This window comes from Malus domestica, chromosome 15 (assembly GCF_042453785.1).
Source record: "Malus domestica chromosome 15, GDT2T_hap1".
NCBI lineage: Eukaryota > Viridiplantae > Streptophyta > Magnoliopsida > Rosales > Rosaceae > Malus > Malus domestica.
Window position 1 is genome coordinate 32163023 of NC_091675.1, and position 19681 is coordinate 32182703.

Below are 19681 nucleotides of genomic sequence, written 5' to 3' on the forward strand. Positions count from 1 at the left end.
CAAATTAAGGATTTTTAATTCATGACTCGTTTGTGAAGTGCTTTTAAATTACTGAAAGCGCTTTTAGAGTGAATGTTTTTTGGGTTCCAAAAGAACTTGAAGTGTTTCATGCAAGAAACAGAAGTTATGTCTTTTTGCAGGAAACATTTCAAGTGCTTTTTAAGGATTAACTTACATTTTTACTAAGGATTGGTTTCACAAACATTTTATCTAAAAGAACTTTTAGTTATTTAAAAGCATTTCCAAAACGAGCCCTTAATTATGAGCTAAATTAAATCAATTAGCTCGAGTTAATTCAAAATATATCAAGCAACCTCAAATAAGATTAAAGGTTATTTAGTGTAGAAGCTAAGGATAAAGGCATGACTAAACACTACTACGTTTAACTATTTACACGACGAACAAAAGTTGGTTGCGCCAAGTGTATTTCCATCGCACAAACGTCTGTGCGATGGAAACTTCGTCTCGCAGAATCCATCGTGCAAAGATCATGAAGAAAGACTTTGCGCGACGAACAATAGCATTGGTCATAAGAACACGGCGCAACTGTTAACGAATATATTCGTCGCACAAATACCAGGATACAAACGTGGGACGACTAATATTCGTCTCTTGAAACTTTGCACGACGACAGTTTATTCTTGTGCAACAAAACCTTGTTAGTTGCTAGAATTTTGCAAGACGAAGGTATTCGTCGCGCAAAAAGAAAAAAAAATATTTTTTAAATTTAATTTTTTGTTCTGTTTTTTCCATTTTGTAATAAAATAATAAAATTAAATTGCAATTAAAAAAATGTAATGAAGAGAAAAATAATTTATTTAAATAAATGTAAAATGTATGTACAAGGAAAATTTTTAAAAACTAAGGGAGTAAAAAACTAAGAAAATAATGCGGCATAATCTATGGGATTGTCATTCGGAGGCGACTGGAAGGTCTTGAGGTTGGGGACGGGCTCAGAGGTCGAAGGGGCAAAGTTCTGGACATGCTTGGGTTGGAGGGGCTCGAATGTAGACGAGGGACGAAGATCCAGGATACGAATGCCGGACTAACTGAGGGCATGTACAATCAGTTACATCTGGCTCTTATACGAGGCGAGCTCAGTCCTAAGGTCGACCACCTCTACTGTCAAAGTTGTCACCTCACGCTTTGACTATGATGATGATGAAGCTCTAGGTTCTCGCCGCCGGGCATTCCTCATCCCCTTACAATATGTCCTCGGCCTCCGCTTAAGAGTCTGATCCAAGGTCTCTGTAAGGATCTGAAACCCCGCATCTAGGGGATCCACAAACTCAAGTGGAATCACGGGAGGAAGCTAGGAGGCGAACTCTTGAAGAACCAACTGCCTCTTCTCTATCATCGTCACCTGTGTAATATAACATGAAATATTAATAATAACATTCAAATAATAACCATGATATTTGAATATGTAAGATAGTAATTACAATTGAAGAATACTTACATGAAGGGACTCAAACAACTCATCCTTGGGTCAAACATTAACGTCGCTAAAGACATCGATCTCCGGGATTTTTGAACCCCCCTGAATAGAACAAAAGAAGAAAAATGTTAGCATGAAAAAAATTAATATTATTGACATAGTAAAAATTGAATATGAAAAGCTTTATTATTAACTGCCGCCACGCCTTCATCCTATATGAGAAGGGCCTTGAACCTAGATGGTGGAAAAGAGTCTTCTTCTCCCAATTTCTCTTGTTAACTTTTGCCTTCTTTTGTTATACAAAAAATAAACGTATTAGTTCTAATTTAAATGAAATATAAAAAAATCAATAAACATTAGTAAGAAACATATAATACTTTTAAACTTAATATAAAAACATACCACATAGCCGGGCTCCTGAAAATGACTATAGAGCCACACCCAATTATCTTCTCGGTCCTCAAACTCCTTCGGGCAACCCTCCTCAAGAGCGACCTGCGAATCATCAAATGTCTCAAAATATTGGTGCAGGTTGCTCTTCCACTGTTTGTACCGTTCAGCGAAGAGCTTGTTGACGTATGCCAACATATCGTCGTTGATGTTGTCAAAATTGTAGTTCGTCTGCAATATAGCAAATTAATTACATATATTAAGTAATACAAATATATAAAATTTAACGGAAAAATAATTAAAAGGTAGGATACTTACCGACAAATGTGTGCGTACCTTCATCCTCACCTCGTCTAGCATCGTCTTCCAAAACTTCCATTGCATAGGGCAACAGGTTCGAACGACGTGACCAATGTCATGAGCCAATGTGCTATGCTGCTCTGTCGTTGGTGCAGCCCGATGTCGGTCATTGTATCCGTTCGTGATACATCTATTGGTCACCCGGGTGACCTTCGTCGTCTTCAATTGGCGACAAGGTCCTTGGGTATTTTTCTTTGCTGAAAAAAATAAAAAACAATCAAGCAAACACAACAAATTAAACTCAAATTTCAAGAGAACCTCCCCTAAATTTATAACAATTCCCAAACTCTGGACAATTATAACAATTCCCAAACTCTGGACAATGTAATAAATAATATATGATATCCAACAACAATCACAACAATTGAATGCTTCAGTTGTGGATGCCAAGTTAAACATTACATAGTGTATATCTAGTTTGTAACCGATCCAAAATAAAAAGCCAACTAAAAATTTTAATCGCATGAGGAACATTTAACTTCCACATTCTATTTAGCAACTTAGTTTTTAAGTTATTTGTTGTTACATTATTTTGAATTCAAGTTGCAGGTTTGACGGTAAATTGACCATTGGCATTCATGCTCCAACAAATAGAATCATTTATATCAAACATTGATAACAGAATACGGAAAATTTTATTAGCAATATAAATATTGACAAAATTTAGCATAAGAGATTTATTCGAGCAATTATTGGAAATAAAATGACAAACTTTTAAGTTGCAAAGCTTAATTGATCTTCCTGTATGAGAAGGAACAGTTTATATGGACAAATCACCAAGGCACTATAGAAAAATTATGTTCTCAGCGTTTATCATATATTTACCTTGTTGGGACCCCGAGGCATCAGTAGTGGATGCCGATGTGTCAAGCGTACGGGGGCGGCGATGACCACGTCTGGCGCTAACAGGTTGCACCACTAAAGAGGTTGATGATGCCAGCACCTAGGAGACCCCGGGACCAATCGGACCAATTAGATTAACCGGCCTGTAGTCCATTTCTATTAGAGCAATGGTGGCTGAAGTAGAAGGCGGGGGAATCAAACGGGTTGCATTCGACACCGCTTATGACTTCTAATCAGATGTGACATATGCACAATGAGAACATAATAAATTGCTCTCTAGACTGTTTGTTGTACAAGCAGCCAGTCATAATGCTTCTAAAACTTCTATAGTATTTATCAGATTAATCATATAAGCTTCTCCCATTTATATTAGAAACTTTAAAAAATAATAAATAAAAAGAATAACACTGAATCAAGGATAAAAAATAATAAATAAAAATAATAAGAAAAATTCTAGTTCTATTGGAAATTTGTGCTATAAAGTTTTGTGTTAAAGATGAAAAATAGTGTATCGATTATGAAAGAAAGCAGGCACATAGGATTTAAGCACAAAAGCTTAATTACTAGATGCATCCAAGTAAATCAACCCTTTATACCTTGAGGAGGTTTTCAGGGGAAATACTTTCACAAGACATTGAAACCTAGCATCATAGTTGTTTGAATTAAAATCAAGCAATTACAACAGTAAAAACAAGCAGACTAAACCATCAACTCATTAAATTAAAATCAGCATAGTAGTTTGAATCTTAGCATAAGAAAGATGGAATGTCAAATGGCCAACTAAAAGGACTATATTAAATGTAAAATCGCCAACTTAAAGGACCATATTAACTGGAAAATCGCCAAAAAAAAGTAGCAAGGACTTCCCTTTATTCTCAGTGTAGAGAAGTATGCTTTATGTATGATAATAAGTTGGATAAAGTTGATATAAATGTGATGGATGCTCTAATTACAATTCTAGTTCTTAAGCCTCAAGATGAAATTCATATATAATTAGGAGAGTTCCACTTAAGTAGACATACCTAATAAACACAAGTGAGAAAGAAGAAAGCTCACTTTATACTTTTTATCTTTTTTTTGTTAGGGCAAAATGTGCTTAACCCCGTTGGGTGTGACCATATAACAATGCATGGATATAACAAATGATAAGGAATAAAGCAACACGAAACTTTATTAAAGAAAGCAACACGAATATGAACATGTATTTCATCCTTGTGTTTAATCAGTTAGTAGTATTCTTTGCCCAAGTGTTCAATTAGTTAAACTGAAAATATAACAATGCACGGATATGACAGCTTGTAAAACATGTATTTCATCCTTCTTGATAGGATAACAACCTTATTAAAGAAAGCAATTGCAATAAGAATTAGTTCGAAATCAAATCAACATAATACAAATATAGCATCCTTACCTTTACCCTAATATACCTAAACACTAAAGCAGCCTTCTATAATTATAGTGCATAACGTAGTGAGACTTTGCATATCTTTGTACAATTCATACACAAATGAACAGGACGACTCAATTACTAGTGAAAAAATCATAACCATGGAAGCATCTACTATTGATTTCACAATTAGTGACAGGCTCAAACTTTAACTCTTCCAATCAACATTTACATTCCCAACAGCTGACATCAAGAATTTTAACACAACTTATGCTTATTTACAATTTCAAAATCCTTTAGTAAGTTAGATAATGCTTGAACTATAAAAGATCATTGAACTGTACAAAATACATCACCCAATGTCCACCTCAAAATAGGCAAGTTGAACTGTCACTCCAATATAACAATGTTACCGATGTTATCTTCACCCAATCTCCACTTTACTTGACAGACACAAAAATGATTCTATCCCAAACTACTATCGAGAAGACAAAATTTAAAAGAAAACTGAAATAGGCCCATTGAATGCACAGAATTCAAGATGAACCAAGGGGAAAATAAAAGTGCAGTTAAATAGATTCAACTGTTTTGCAAAAAACAACTGAACAATAGATTGCAGTCAAAGAAAAATTAGTACCCTTCTCGGACCAACTACTAATGTTGACATGACCATATTGCAGTTAAATATGTTTGTTGAATTGAACTCAAACAACTCAAAGGAAACCCTTCTCAGACCAACTGCTAATGTTGACATTTTTAACATGACTAGAAAAGGAATTACGTATTTCATCCTGTTGTTTTCTAGTTAATATTCACATGATAAGAGCTTCTGTCACCCTTTTAGACAATAGATTTCAGAGATGTTCCCTAATTTTCCCTCGACTCCATGTTCTTATATATGTGGTTTCCTAGGCCTTACTAAAGCATGCCCTTGATAACTAATTAAATTGTTGCAGGTATTCAATCCATAAACTTGTCACACCCTCTTTCGATAGTAACAGAGCATAGCTCTTCAACAAGCACAACCCATTAATTTAAGGGAACTTTAACGAAAAGCACCCGGTACTGTTCACTTTAACGAAAAACCACATTTTTACACTAAAAAGTCAATCCTGGTACTATTCACTTTACCCTTTATTTTGTCCTTATCATTAAAACTCAAAGTTTTCAAGCCTTTTTCATTAGTTTTCCTTTAATTTAAATTTCCGAACAACAGAGTGCAGCTCTTTAACAAGCAGATGTTATAAATGGCACTGACTTTGTAATACTACTTTCTCCCTCCTACCATGAATTTGCAATCGACAGATTATGTGTATAAACATCAATTATAACAATCAAAGCAATCATCAAAGCAGATTATAACCCATATTCAAAGCATTAGATTTCGAGCAACCAGAAATCAATTAATTATAAAAATCGAAGGACATTAGAACCCTAATTCCTAAATTTACTAGAGTTAAGTAAATTGAAAATTACCTCACAAAGAGAGGGCTATCGTTGGAGGAACATAGAGGGCAGTCGAAGGAGGAAGAGAGAGGGTTATCGAAAGAGGAAGAGAGAGTGCGAGGGAGAGCTGAGGGAGATGGTTGTCGGAGGAAGAGAGTTTACAGAGTGGAAGAGGTGAGGGGAAAGTGTTTGCGATTTCAGTTTAATCCCGAGGTTCTTGAGTGACGAACAAAAGATATTAATTGTGCAAAAAATTCAAATTTTCACAAAATTATTTTCGTGCCTGCCAGAAAGTCAAAATTTTCAGCTCCTTGCGCAACAAAAGGGAAATTAATCGTTGCACAAATAATATTTGGACGATGAATAATATTTTATTCGTCGCACAATGAGCTAAAAATTTAATTTACCTAGGATTTTTTTTAATTTATATTATTCAAATAAAAACAATTTATTTATAACATAAGATAATTAAATTACAAAAAAAATTCATTTAATATGTTTTACATAGCAAGTCACAAATAAATTTCATTATTCATCATCCGAACTGTAATAACTTTCGCTATTGTCGCAATCATCACTTTCAGTCTCCCAATCCTCCTCCTTGATAGGTACGTCACCGTTGTCGTTCAAACCCACTACACAATCGTATCGTGGAATATTACCAATGTCAATTGTAATTGACTGAATCGATATTTTGATTGAAGCCACTCCTTGTATCTGAAACGGTTCTTGGATAAGATTTGTATCTCAAAGTGTTTTCGCATCATTTTCCATTGAAGATTCTAAACATTGGTTAGCGACGTTGTTGACATCGTCGTCAGTACGGTCTTGTTTTGGTATAGCATACACATTCATCTGATCCATCTTTTGAACAACTTTCCAACCTCTTCCGGCATTAAGGTCATCTAGATGCATAATCTGTTTTGGATGCCAAAATGTAAAGGTCGTCATCGTACCAAGTTCTATTAGTGTTCACAGATAGTAAGCCATGGTTGATTTTAACACTTCCCTGCCTATTTGGGTTTGTATCAAACCATCGACACTTAAACATGATCACTTGGTATAGGTCTTTGTAAAACAATTGCACGACAGTTGTTAGTTTGCCATATAAATCAATGTCCGTACTTTCACCTCCACATAGGACATGGACACCACTGTTTTGCGTACACAACTTGTCTTCTCGTGCAATCCCCAAAAACTGTCGTGCAACCCGAGAACAATTCAACGCGAATCAAGCCGAATGCAAGTTATATAACTCTTTACTGTAAGTGGGGGAATTCAATGCTTTCAATTTATTCACCTAATATTATGCAAAAACATACACCTGTTAGTATGAGAAAATTAAATACTACAATATATATCACAAAAACAAAACACTTATAACTTACATATTCGAGAAACCATTATGGAAACAATTCTTGGTGTTTCTGGGCATACAAATGTGATGGATGTTCTTGCTTCATCATCTCTTCATACTCATCTAGGTATGTCATTATCTCATCACAATTGCTCAATACGAACCAATGCGTTACCTCCATGTCATTTTTAGAAAACGACTCGCCTAGTACAGAATCTCCAAAGGGTCATGCACATTGGGCAAAAACAGAAAGTTTCTCCTTTCTCACACCCTCATCATTATTGCGCTGAGGATGATTGAAATTCATCTCCACATCTTTTAAATACATTCCACCAAAAGTAAGCAACTCATATTGAACCCAAGCCTCTATAATTTATCCTTAGGGCTTCGCCTTGTTGTGTAAGCAACTCAGCTCCCCAAGAAGCCTGCCAAAATAAAACGATACGATACAAAATTAGTAAGCGTGGGTTAATAATGCATAAACAAATGATGAGGAATATATACATTTCTATTGGATACATCCAGCGATAGTTGACAAGACCAACAAGCAATGCCTCTTTGGGCAAGTGAACAATCACGTGGATCGTACTTGTGAAGAAAGCTGGAAGGAATATCATCTCAAACTTGCATAGGACTTGGACAATGTCATGGCATAACTGATTAACATTCGTCTTTCACAACGTTCTTGCCGTCAGTTGGGGAAAAAATCTGGACAATAACATGATTGGCTTCACAACATCTTCCGACAATAGGCGTCAAATACCCACATTAAGTAGGCGTTGCATAAACACATGGCAATCATGGCTATTTAGTCCAACAAATTTACCCCTGTCAGCATTCACACAACACGAGATATTAGAAGCATGCCCATCGTGAAACTTTACATACGATACAAACTTTAAAAACTCTTTTTTGTCATTCAGTTTCATGGAAAAAAACGCAAGATCCCTTCTAGCGTTATCATTGTCCCTATTCATCCACAAACCCATATGTATGGCCATTCTTTAGAAATCAAGATGAGCTTTGATCGTGTCCTTTGTTTTGCCCTCGATATCTAGAATGGTGCCCACCAATGTGTCAAATACATTTTTCTCAACATGAATAACGTCACGGTTAAGCTGTTCCAAAATTTGATCACTGGACCATTCTCTAGGTCTAAGGCGATGCTCTATGTTTCCGTCGAACTCTTTATCATTTTCCCGCCACTCGTGGTCCTATGGCAACCATTTTCAACGACCAATGTAACAAACCTTTTTGGTGTGCCAACCAGATGTTACATCATCCTTGTATACAAAGCATGTCATATAACCCTTAGTGCTCCACCCAGAAACCATTGCATATGTGAGAAAATCGTTCACAGTCCACATAACTGTTACCCGTAAAGTGAACATCTTCCCAGTGCAGTTATTGTATATGCGCACACCGTTTGTCCATAAATCCTTTAACTCATCAACCAACGGCCTTAAGTAAACATCAATTGACCTACCAGGATCCTCAGTTATCAAAAGAGTCATGATCATGTATTCTTTTTTCATGCATTTTCAAGGTGGCAAATTATATGGGAATACGAAAATTGGTTTAGAACCACGAATGAATTGAATCTATCAATGGAAAGTCCGAATCTAACATTCCAAGGATCAGCAGCAAACTTGGGGAACGTTCAATCGAACTCTTTCCATGCCTCCCCATCTGCAGGATGCCTCATTACATCGTCGTCTACCCGTTTTTCCTTATGCCATGTCATGTCGGTGGCAGTATGCGTCGATGTATACAATCACTGCAACCTAGGTTTTTGGGGCAGATAACGCATGACTTTTTGTGGGATCTTAGTCGTTCTATTCGAATATGTCATTTTGAACCTCGACTCATTGCATACAGGGCATTTATCCAATGCTTTATTCTTTTTGTAGAATAAAACACAATTGTTTTTGCAAGCATGAATTTTTTCATAACCCAATCCAAGACCATTCAACACGTTTTGCGCATGTCTATGGTGTTTCGGCAAACAATTGTCCTTTGGAAGCATTCTCTTGAAAATCCCCAAAAAATAATCGAAACACTGGTTTGACGTAAGATACTTTATTTTTCCGTGCATTAGTTCCACAATGGCTGTGAGAACCGAAAAGCTCTTGCACCTCGGGTATAACTTTTGGTTAGTATTTTGTAATAGTTTTTCACATTGTTCAAATGATGCATTGTCCATTGGTGTAGGCACGTCATCTTCCCCTTCCTGATTGGTGTTTATTCATTAGGATCCACAAATATGTTCAACATTGTCCACTCTTGTGGTGTTTGAAGACGAAGCATTGTCTAATTGTTCCCCATAACTATGCATTCCCAAACTGTCCAAATAATGGAACAATTCAAGAATCAATTGGACCGCAGTCATGCTTTCACATCCATGCGTGAAATCCAACTAATCCTCGAACGAGAAACTAAGTTTTACTAAAAAAAAACAAAAAACAAGTACGAAGTTAATTACAATTAACTCCGTACATCACAACATATATTTGTACGTCACATACAAATTTAACAACATAATATAAATATAATTTCGCAACACTATAAACATAACAACATAATTTTATTAATTTTATTTAAAAAATAAATAAAATGAAGAAAATACCTTCTCAATCATTCTCCACCAATCGATAATCACACACAATATCCCTATAAACAACAAAATTCATGGCGTTAGTATGAATTTACATTAATACTTTTACCCTGACAAAAAAAAAAAACAACGCTTACCAGACTCACCAAGACAACTCGATTAACCTAGAGAAGAAGATGGAGGGAGTATTAGATGATGAAATTGAGAGAACATGAAAATGACGGATGTCGGATTGAAGAAAGATGAAGGGGATGAGTGTAAAGGCTAAATCTGCAGTTTGCCTCTACATTGCTGGATCAAGATTATAAAGTTAACTTTTGGACGAATGATTTTGCGCGACAAACACTGTCTTCATCACACAAATACCCTTTGCGCGACTAAAAACGTGTTCGTCGTGCAAATACCGTTTGAGCAACAAACAATGTATCATCGTGCAAGGTTACAATGTTTTTCATTTACTTTATAATTTATTATTTTAAACAAATTGCGCGACGAAATTCATCGCGCAAAATGCATATTTTTTTTTATTTATGTTTTTCCGTTTTATTTTTATGTAATGTGAATTTTTATTTTAATATAAATAAAAAACTCAAACCTAATTCAACATTAAATTAATTAGCTACACTAATTTATTATCCCAAATACAAATTATAATTAATGTAAATATTAATACTCATCCACATAACATAAATTTATTAATTAAAATAAATATAAAGTTCACAAAATCTTATTTAAAAAAAATTACAATTCAACTTCAATCCTCCTCTGCCTGCAACACATCAAACTTCTACTGCTAGAAATTCTGCTTGAAAAGCCCATCCGCATACTTCCGCTGCTTCTCATCGGTTTCATCAACATCCCAATGAATCTACATTAATGCCAATAACAATAAATTAGTAATTTAAAAAATATTATGTTTTAACAAAATAATTATTCATTATTTACTACAAACTTACCGATAACTCCCCTAGCATGGACTTCTTGAACTCCTCAGGGACCTTTTTCCAAGACTCAAACTCTGCAGAACATTCCCTCGGCACCAAACTCCCAATGTCATACCTAAATTCGGCGTACGCATCAGCCATACTCTTGTCTTCAAAGTACGGCACTTGCTTCCGTCGATACCTCTCTGATTGCACTACAAGTTTCTTTTTGCCAAAACCTTCTCCAGAATCGGCCATTCTTTTGAAACAATTTTTTTTTTGAAAACTAGGGTTCTGAAACTGTGTTTATATAGCAATAGGATCCCTTTGCACGACGAAGCCATTGGTCGCGTAAATACCTATGTTCGTCACGCAAAACGTGTCTTAGCTGCGCAATAAATGGGAACGCTTGAGTGTAATCTAACCGTACTTTGCGCGATGACAGCTGTTGTTCTTCGCGCAGAGTTGCCTTGCGTGACAAAAATAGCGTCATGCAATATTTGTAGCGACAAACAGAATGATTATAATTATAAAGTTTACGTAAATATAGATATTTATGTTTATGTAAAATTTATAATTACAAACAAATATTCAGTAAATATTTATTCTAAAAACAATTACTGCCTTAATATTTATTCTCAAAATAATTAATATCGTAATCCATTCATTTATTTTAAAAAGCAAACATGAATGAAAGCCTAATTAAGTCCAAATACATAACTTATAAAAAATAAAAATAAATAAATAAATAAATAAATAAGCCTTCAATTTAAATATTGTCCTCAAAAATATAAATTTAAAACTATTATTTCGATGGTCTTCCATTCTGCTCGACTTCATAACGCTACCGATTGTAACCTCTCTCCAACGCTACCGATGGTCCTCCATCAACTTCATCAACTGTTTGTTCGTATCATCATCAAGAGTATACTTACACTGTTACACATATATGCAAATAATTAATTCCAACATATGACAAAAAAGTTTACAAAATTAATTATTGATTCATCAACATTATACTCAGGGGTGGATCCATTACAGGACCTGGGTGGTCCCAGGACCCTCCAGAAGATCGGAGAAGCATCTGTGAAGATCGTAAAGGACCACCTGACTACCTGGTTCCGTGCTGGTTTTGGAACTCCATGAATTTGCAACGCAACACCCAGCAAAAATTTAGTGAAGAAGAAGAAAGTTTAATATTGTTTTTAATGACCTGGCCTAGACGGTGCCGTTTTGAGCCAGGCCGTTCAAAAAATTAGGGTAAATTACATAAAACTATCTTAACTATTGGGTCATTAACAGTTTCATACCTCGTCTTTAAAAAGTTTCAATGTCATACCTTATCTTCAAATTTGTTGCAATGTTATACCTTCCGTCAGTTGTTTGTCAATTCCTCTGTTAAATGCTGATGGGGCTTGAGGCGGGACCCATTTTTTATTAAAATAATAATTTACCCCAAAAAACAAAAAACCCCAAACACCATCTTCCCTAACCCCTTTCCCTGCAACCCAGATCCCTTCCCATTCCCCTACCCTACAACCCCCGACCCCTTCCCCACCCACGCCAACACCTCCCCCCCCCCAAACCCATCTCCTTCTTCTCTGCCACCCACCTTACTTTTCATCGTCTCCTCCAACGACCCGACGCACCCAGACGACTCATACGGCGGTTCCACCGCCGTCCCCCATCAACGTCAGACCACCACCATGACCCAATGTTTCTCATGGAACAAAACCCAAGTCTCTGCTTGGTGATTTTCAAACCCCAAGCCATCAAATCGAGGATCCCTGACTTCCCACGACGAAGTTCTTGTTGTTTTCGACAATTGTAAGCCTCGAGATTACCTTAAGAAATCGTACTCCGAAAACAAAATTTTATATATATAAAAGGATTCTATACAGAAACGAACTCAAAATTGAAGAAGATGAGGATTTTAGTGGTGGTTTTGGTGCTCAATGTTCTGGCGACGGTGTCGTATTGCGCGAAGGTGACGTATGACCACAAAGCGTTGGTGATTGACGGGAAGCGCAGGGTTTTGGTGTTTGTCTCCATTCACTATCCTCGAGCACTCATGAGGTACTTATCTTCCTATCGATTTCCATTTTTTTTCTTTTTTTCTGTCTGAATTTTGCTCTATGTGTGTTTGGTTGCAGATATGGCCAAACCTTATTCAGAAATCGAAAGACGGAGGCTTGGAAGTGATCGAGACCTACGTCTTCTGGAACTTGCACCAACCAGTTCGAGGCCAGGTCTCTCTTTCTCTCTTAGCATTTGCTGAATTTTTCATTTCCAATGCGACGCCATTTAGTTTCTGTGAAAATGTGGGAAGACAAATGATGGGTGGGAAGCAGAGAAGGAGGAGGTGGGTCTGGGGGGGGGAGATGTTGGCGTGGGTGGGGAAGGGGTTGGAAGTTGCAGGGAAGGGGAAGAGATCTGGGTTTTGGATTTGGGTTGCAGGGAAGGGGGTCTGGAAAGATGGTGTTTGGGGTTTTTTTTTTTGGTAAATTATTATTTTATTAATTTTTTAATTAAAAAATGGGTCCCGCCTCAAGCTACATTAGCATTTGACAGATGAATTGACAGACAACTGACGGAAGGTATAACATTGCAACAAATTCGAAGATAAGGTATGACATTGAAATTTTTTAAAGACGAGGTATGAAACTGTTAATGACCCAATAGTTGAGGTAATTTTATGTAATTTACCCAAAAAATTAAAACTCTTTTTCATCTACAAACCCGAAGCCCAACTACTTCCCATGCAATTCCCTCTTTTAATTAGCACAAAGCCCCAAATCCACCCAGCCAATACAAACCTTACCCCGAAACCCCACCACAAGTATTCCACCTCTGTCTTTCCATCATCACCTCATTACAATATTGAATTTCAAATAAATTTTATGATTTTGGTCTTATGTGTATTAGATGAAAATATTCATATGATTATTGTGATGTAGTTTATGCTTTTTTTTATAACAATTTGATCATTGTTGGTTAATTTATAGAGAACTTTTATCTATACTTTAAAAATCATATTTTGCACTCCTCGTAAGTGTAGATTTCTTTCTCATTTTAGAAAGTTTGAAATACAAAGTGATATTTTTAGAGTGCAAATAATAATTTCTAATATATATTATGTCTTTGTCAGTTCATAGGATTTTTTATTTTGATTAGATCAAACAATCTGATCTTAGAATGTTTCTCGCTAACATCACATAGTAATTTATATTGTAAAATTTTTCAATGTTATTTTCGTTTAAGTTTTTTTGAAACTTTTACAATTAGAACCACCCAATGTTGAAATCCTGGATCCGCCACTGATTATACTTACTAACAATTCATCCATCACCACCTTCTTCGCATTCTCGGGCACATATTTCCAAGAACGCCTCAGCAGTAGGACAATTATTCCTCATGCGTGAACTCAAAATGTTGCCTCAAATCATTCGGGTCGGCAGCAGGCATGCTCTGATCCTTGTTTTTATCCTCTATCCCAGCACAAACAGAATTATGAAAAATATGGAGAACAGAATTGTGAAGAATAAGTACAACAGAAGCGCATATTTATAGAAAGGTTAGGGTCTTTGCGCGACGAAGGTTTTGTTGCGCAAACATTTGTAATAAGTGTAGTATTGATTCCTCTGATTCACCTGTAGTGAATGGTCTGAGTGAAAATTGACACCAACTTGTGCGACGAAACCTTTGTCGCGCAAAGGTCCTCTTTTCGTCGTGCAAGGTTTTTGCACCAAAAAAAATTACCCCACGTTTTCTTGATGACTTTGCGCGGCGACAACTGTTGTTCATCACGTGAAGTACTCTTGCGTGATGAAAATTTTCGTCGCGCAAAATTAATTTTTCATTTTTTTTCCTTTCCTGTCTTTTTTGCGCGATGACATGTTTTTCCGTCGTGCAAATACCTCTTGTGCAACGAAATATTATTTTTCGTCGCGCAAGTTGTTTTTCCTACTAGTGAAAGGACGATGTGAATTGTTGTGGTTAAGGAGATTGCTTACCAAACTTGGGACTTAGACTGCGAATCCTTTGGGCAGAAAATTAGTTTTAACAGGATCTGCAATGAATCTAGATTATGGTAATAAGGATGTTGTTGATATTACTCATAATCCAGTTCAATAGGATCAACCGTTTGTTGAAGTGAACAAACATTTCATTACAGAGAAATTGGAATTTCATATTGTTAAGTTTCCATTCGTGAAATCTGAGAACTAATTGGCAGATATTCTAACAAAAGCGGCTGCTAATAAGGCATTTAATGACACAGTTAAGATTGATACGTGACTACTTGTACATAAATCCTACAACTTGCTATACAAGAAATGGTAACCTCTCGGAGAAGATTCCATAATTAAGGATTCTAGTCTAACACACACACCACGCTAAATCACCATTGTTTATGCTACAAGGGAATGCCTAACAACGTATATGAAGCAAACAAGTATATCATTTGACTAAATCAAACAAGATAGCTGAAATTTGAGTTCCCTTAAAATTCATTTTGCGTTCTGTGGAATCGGGGGAGAATAGTGGATGGTTAAGGTGGCAAGAGGTTGTGCGTGGGTTGGGATTCGATATGGGCGTCGGGGTCATCGGGGGTTGCTATTTTCGAGGGGTGCTCGGGGTGGCGGTCACTGGTGGATCTATCAAGGGACAAGGGGGTCAGCTGACTTCCCGAACTTCGGTGATCTCCATGGATGGCTTTGGTGCTGCCCCTTTGACGATTGGAGTTGTCCTTTATACATGCCCTCCAACTAATTTATAAAATGCCTCAAAGAGGAGTTGCGGTTTTATTATTTAAAAAATATATATATATATATATCAACTTGGGCATTATATTCTTGCTATGGGTTCAAATAGTGAATTTTCTCAATTAAAAAAAACTGGTAGTCTTGCAAAAAAAAAAAATTGGTGGAGACAAGGTGGAACATAGTGTATAATAATGTGTATTTGCTAATTACATTGACTTTGATTTTACTGGTTGTTACTACTTTAGCGGCGAGAGCCTTTTCCACTGTGGATATTGTGAAAAGTCCATTGCATAACCGAAGGGGAGATCAATGGTTGTGTGATAGTATGGTGGTTTATACCGCGAGCAATGTTTTTTCTTTCGTTGATAATGAAGCTAAATGCAGCGTTTCAAAATATGAAAACGTATCGTGGACAATTGTAACCTTTTTTTTTTTAACAAATGATATTATCTGCACGGAAGATGAGGGAATGGAATTAGCGTCACAATTGGTTAGTAATATTATGGTTCAAATTCGTCTTTGGCACAAATTGAACCTTAATTTGAATGATGAAACTATGGTTTAATTTTAAGATTATTATATGTATAAAAAATATTGGTGAACTTTTACATATATTCGTTAATACTTTCTCTTTTTTTTTTCATATAGTTTATGATCTTAAATTTTAAACATTGAATTTATTTACCTTTTTCATGTGGCATCATATTATTGACTTTGTGAGTCCCAAGCACATATGCCAGCACCATGCTAACTTAAAATTTAACGGAATCGAACGGAACGGAAGGAGAAATATATAGCCAATAATATGACTTTACAATACATAAAAAAAAACCATGTGTGATAACAACACCTTAATAAAAAAGTCGCATCAGCATAATTTTTTTTTTTCAATCGTCAGCATAATTTCTAGATAAGTTTTTCTGTTTTATAAACACTTCAAGTTAATTACTTTATGTTGCTTTCTCTATACTTTACCTTTGTGATCTTATAGTTTCGGTTTGGTTCCAGCCAGCAATTAATTCACCACTTGCATCAGGGTATTAGTTGTTTTCAAGTATCCTTGACTGCTAAAGCATGGTAAGAACCAGTATATTTGAAGCATTATTTTCAAACAAGCTTATAATCGCAGCAGCAAGAAAACTCCGAATTTCATTTTTCTCTTTTTTTATTTATTTTCTAAATATCATCCAACACAGCTCATCATATGTCCAATCAAGCGCTTGTCTGTTAAGACCACAGATGAAAAGCAGGCAGATTTTGCTAAAATCTGCTCTACAAGTCACTGCAGCTAAATAGTAGTTGTCGGTGGATCCACTATACATTTTGATAAGACAGATTGTATGCTTCCTCTAAATCCCTCATTAGTCATTCTATATATTCTTAGTGGACACTGATATGTTTCGGGTAGCAAGTCATGTTATTACTTTTACTTTTAATTAATTGTTCTGACTGGCCATATCCAAAATACTAGCTTCATCCAGATTCAATATGAACATGATCCTAATTCCTTTTTAACCTCTGTTTAAATGTTTATATTTTTTTATTTTGATACAATTATATATCTACACTAAATATGAAGGATTTGAACCAAATGTTATTCATAAAAAAATAATAATAATAATTTAATATCGAATTCGTTATTTATGAAATTCAAACTTAAAATCTTCAACTTACAAAATATTGTTACACCATCGTGCCTTGTTGCTATCTATATTTGGAGGCTTTTCTTCTTCTTTTTTTTTCTGAAAACAAAAAAAAGAAATTGAGTATTTCAGTGTTGCATAAAACAGAACACAAAGAGCTTGTATGAGCAAGAGAGGTCTTTGTAAACAAATTTTAAGAATGAAGAAAAAAAGTGTCTGACCATTTTATCAATTATTATTTTTTAAATTACTTTCAAAGAAAAGAGATAACTAAGTGGTTTCTTCTTCATCAATGTATGAAAACCTTATTGCTCCCTCCATCTTCATCTCGAATAACAGCCCTAACACCACTATTCAAACCTTCTCCATCACGGTAGATTTTATTTTTTTCTTCTTTCGAAAAATTCTTTGGTGTGCGTCCACAGACTCTAAAACAAGTGATCGTGGCATGGTTTGCATGGACCCAGACAGAGATGACACTTTCTTTTGTCTCGGACCCATTTCTTTGTCCATTTGTCATGTACCCTAAAACACAAGTGGTATTTTAGGAGCATGATGGTGCCAAACACACAGCCAATATTTGTATAGATATATAGCAAACAAGAAGGAAAATTGCGAAAGCAGAATACCCCTCCCCTCCCCTCCCCTATACTGTTTATCATTTGGTTCTAGTCAGTGGTGAAGCCAGGATTTCTCGGGAGGAGGGGCGAATTTAAAACAGTGCAAGGTTAAAAAAAAATAGCAACAACTAAATCTTTGTATATAATAATGTCTTCCATAATTAATCAATAAAGACAAATTACAATTGTTGTCGACGAGGTTTCATGTCATGAAAACGTCGCATAATAGGCTCATTATCAATAAAAGCAAATACATCTCTCTCAATGTAAACAACCATGCTATCACTCAACCATTGATCTCCCATTTTATTACGCAATGGTGTTTTCACAATCTTCATAGCAGAAAAAGCTCTCTCCACCGAAGCGGTTGCAACCGGTAACACCAAAGCCAATGTAAGAAGCTTATACACTAACATATAGCTTTCACACCTCTTAGTCTTCACTAACTCTTTTGCAAGATCACTGATTCCTCTCAATGATGAAAACTCACTATGCATCTTCATATCTTGAATGTAATTGTCAAGTTGAATTGGAAGATTCATGAGGTCCATACGATCAAAATCTTGAGGATAAAGTTGGGCTAAACAAACAATTTTTTCTTTGTCAAAAGATGCAAAATTATTCACTGGACTCAAACATGCCATACAAAGAAGTAACTCGGTGTTTACCTCATTGAAGCGATCATTCAATTCCTTTAGTTGCATATCAAGGACTTGAAAATAGAGGTCTGCACGATAGTAATGGAAGTTTGTGATTTTTGGAGCTTTATGCCTTGATTTTCCAGGTACGAAATGCAAATCCTCCATGTTAGGAATGACAATATCATGCTCCTCACAAAACTTTTCTACATCATGCAACAATTCCCCAAAGTCATCATCTCTCAAGGATTGTAGTCTTTGCTTGCATACTTCCACTAACGCCATCGCATTCACAATATCTTGATCTTTCTTTTGCAATGCTTGTGATAACTCATTTGTAATTCCCAATATAAGTCTCATCAAGAAAAGGTGAAACACAAAATCAAAAGTTTGTATGTCTTTGAATAACCCAGTAGCTTCACCGAGATTATCTTGGTTGCGATCACTTTTAATCCATTCAACCACCTCCACCACGGCTTCAAACATAACAATAATACTAACTATAGTACCATAATGCGAGTTCCACCGTGTATCACATGGACGCATGAGGCTACTTTCTTGATTTAACCCTTTACCCGTTTCAAGATTACCAAGATGAAGAGCTTTTTGAATTTGTTCTTGTTGTTTCTCTCTCAATGCATCACGACACTTGCACGAAGATCCAATAAGATTCACCAATCTATTAGCATTGATGAAGAAATTGGCAACATCCTCATTTTCCTTTGCCACAAATACAAGAGCTAGTTGGAGTTGGTGTGCAAAACAATGAATATAAAATGCTTGAGGGTATTTGTTCAAAATCTTTGTTTTAAGACCATTTAACTCACCTCTCATATTACTAGCTCCATCATAGCCTTGTCCTCGTAACTTGGACATACTCAAATTTGTTGTAGCAAACAATCTCTCAATAGCCTCTTCAAGTGAGGGTTTTAGTTAGTTGAATTGGGGTTCATTATGTTAATGTATATATAATGTATCAGTCCTCTTTTATGTACTTCAAAAAAAAAAATCAATAATCATAGTATTCATATGAATAATCTATAATCAATAACCATATAATTATAATGTATAACCCTATAATCCTACATCAATTAAACAAAACGTTATATTCAATAATCAATTAGGGTTTGAAATAAATTAAATTTTTTACCTTAATTGGAATTTGGAGTGGCTGTGCAGATGTGCTTGCAGTTGCAGACTGATGTGTCTGCCAATGGAAAGTGAAATCTGCTACAGGACATAAGGTTTTGTCGTGTGGG

General features: G+C 35.7%; 1 protein-coding gene across 1 annotated transcript; it reads right to left on the bottom strand.

Annotated features, from left to right (window-relative positions):
* Positions 1-14163: 14163 nt before the first annotated feature.
* LOC139191861 (uncharacterized) lies at positions 14164-19298 on the bottom strand. The gene is made up of 2 exons (XM_070812891.1): positions 18275-19298; positions 14164-14246 (listed from the first exon to the last, which is right to left on the bottom strand). The coding sequence occupies exons 1-2, from the start codon at positions 19296-19298 to the stop codon at positions 14164-14166; spliced, it is 1107 nt and encodes a 368-aa protein (XP_070668992.1).
* Between the last annotated feature and the right edge of the window lie 383 nt (positions 19299-19681).

Excerpts from the sequence above, each read along its gene's own strand:
- LOC139191861 (XM_070812891.1), bottom strand. The coding sequence starts at position 19,298 with ATGTCCAAGTTACGAGGACAAGGCTATGATGGAGCTAGTAATATGAGA. Across the intron at positions 14,247-18,274 it reads TCAAGATATGAAGATGCATA|AGGATAAAAACAAGGATCAG; the intron begins GTGAGTTTTCAT and ends GTGCTGGGATAG.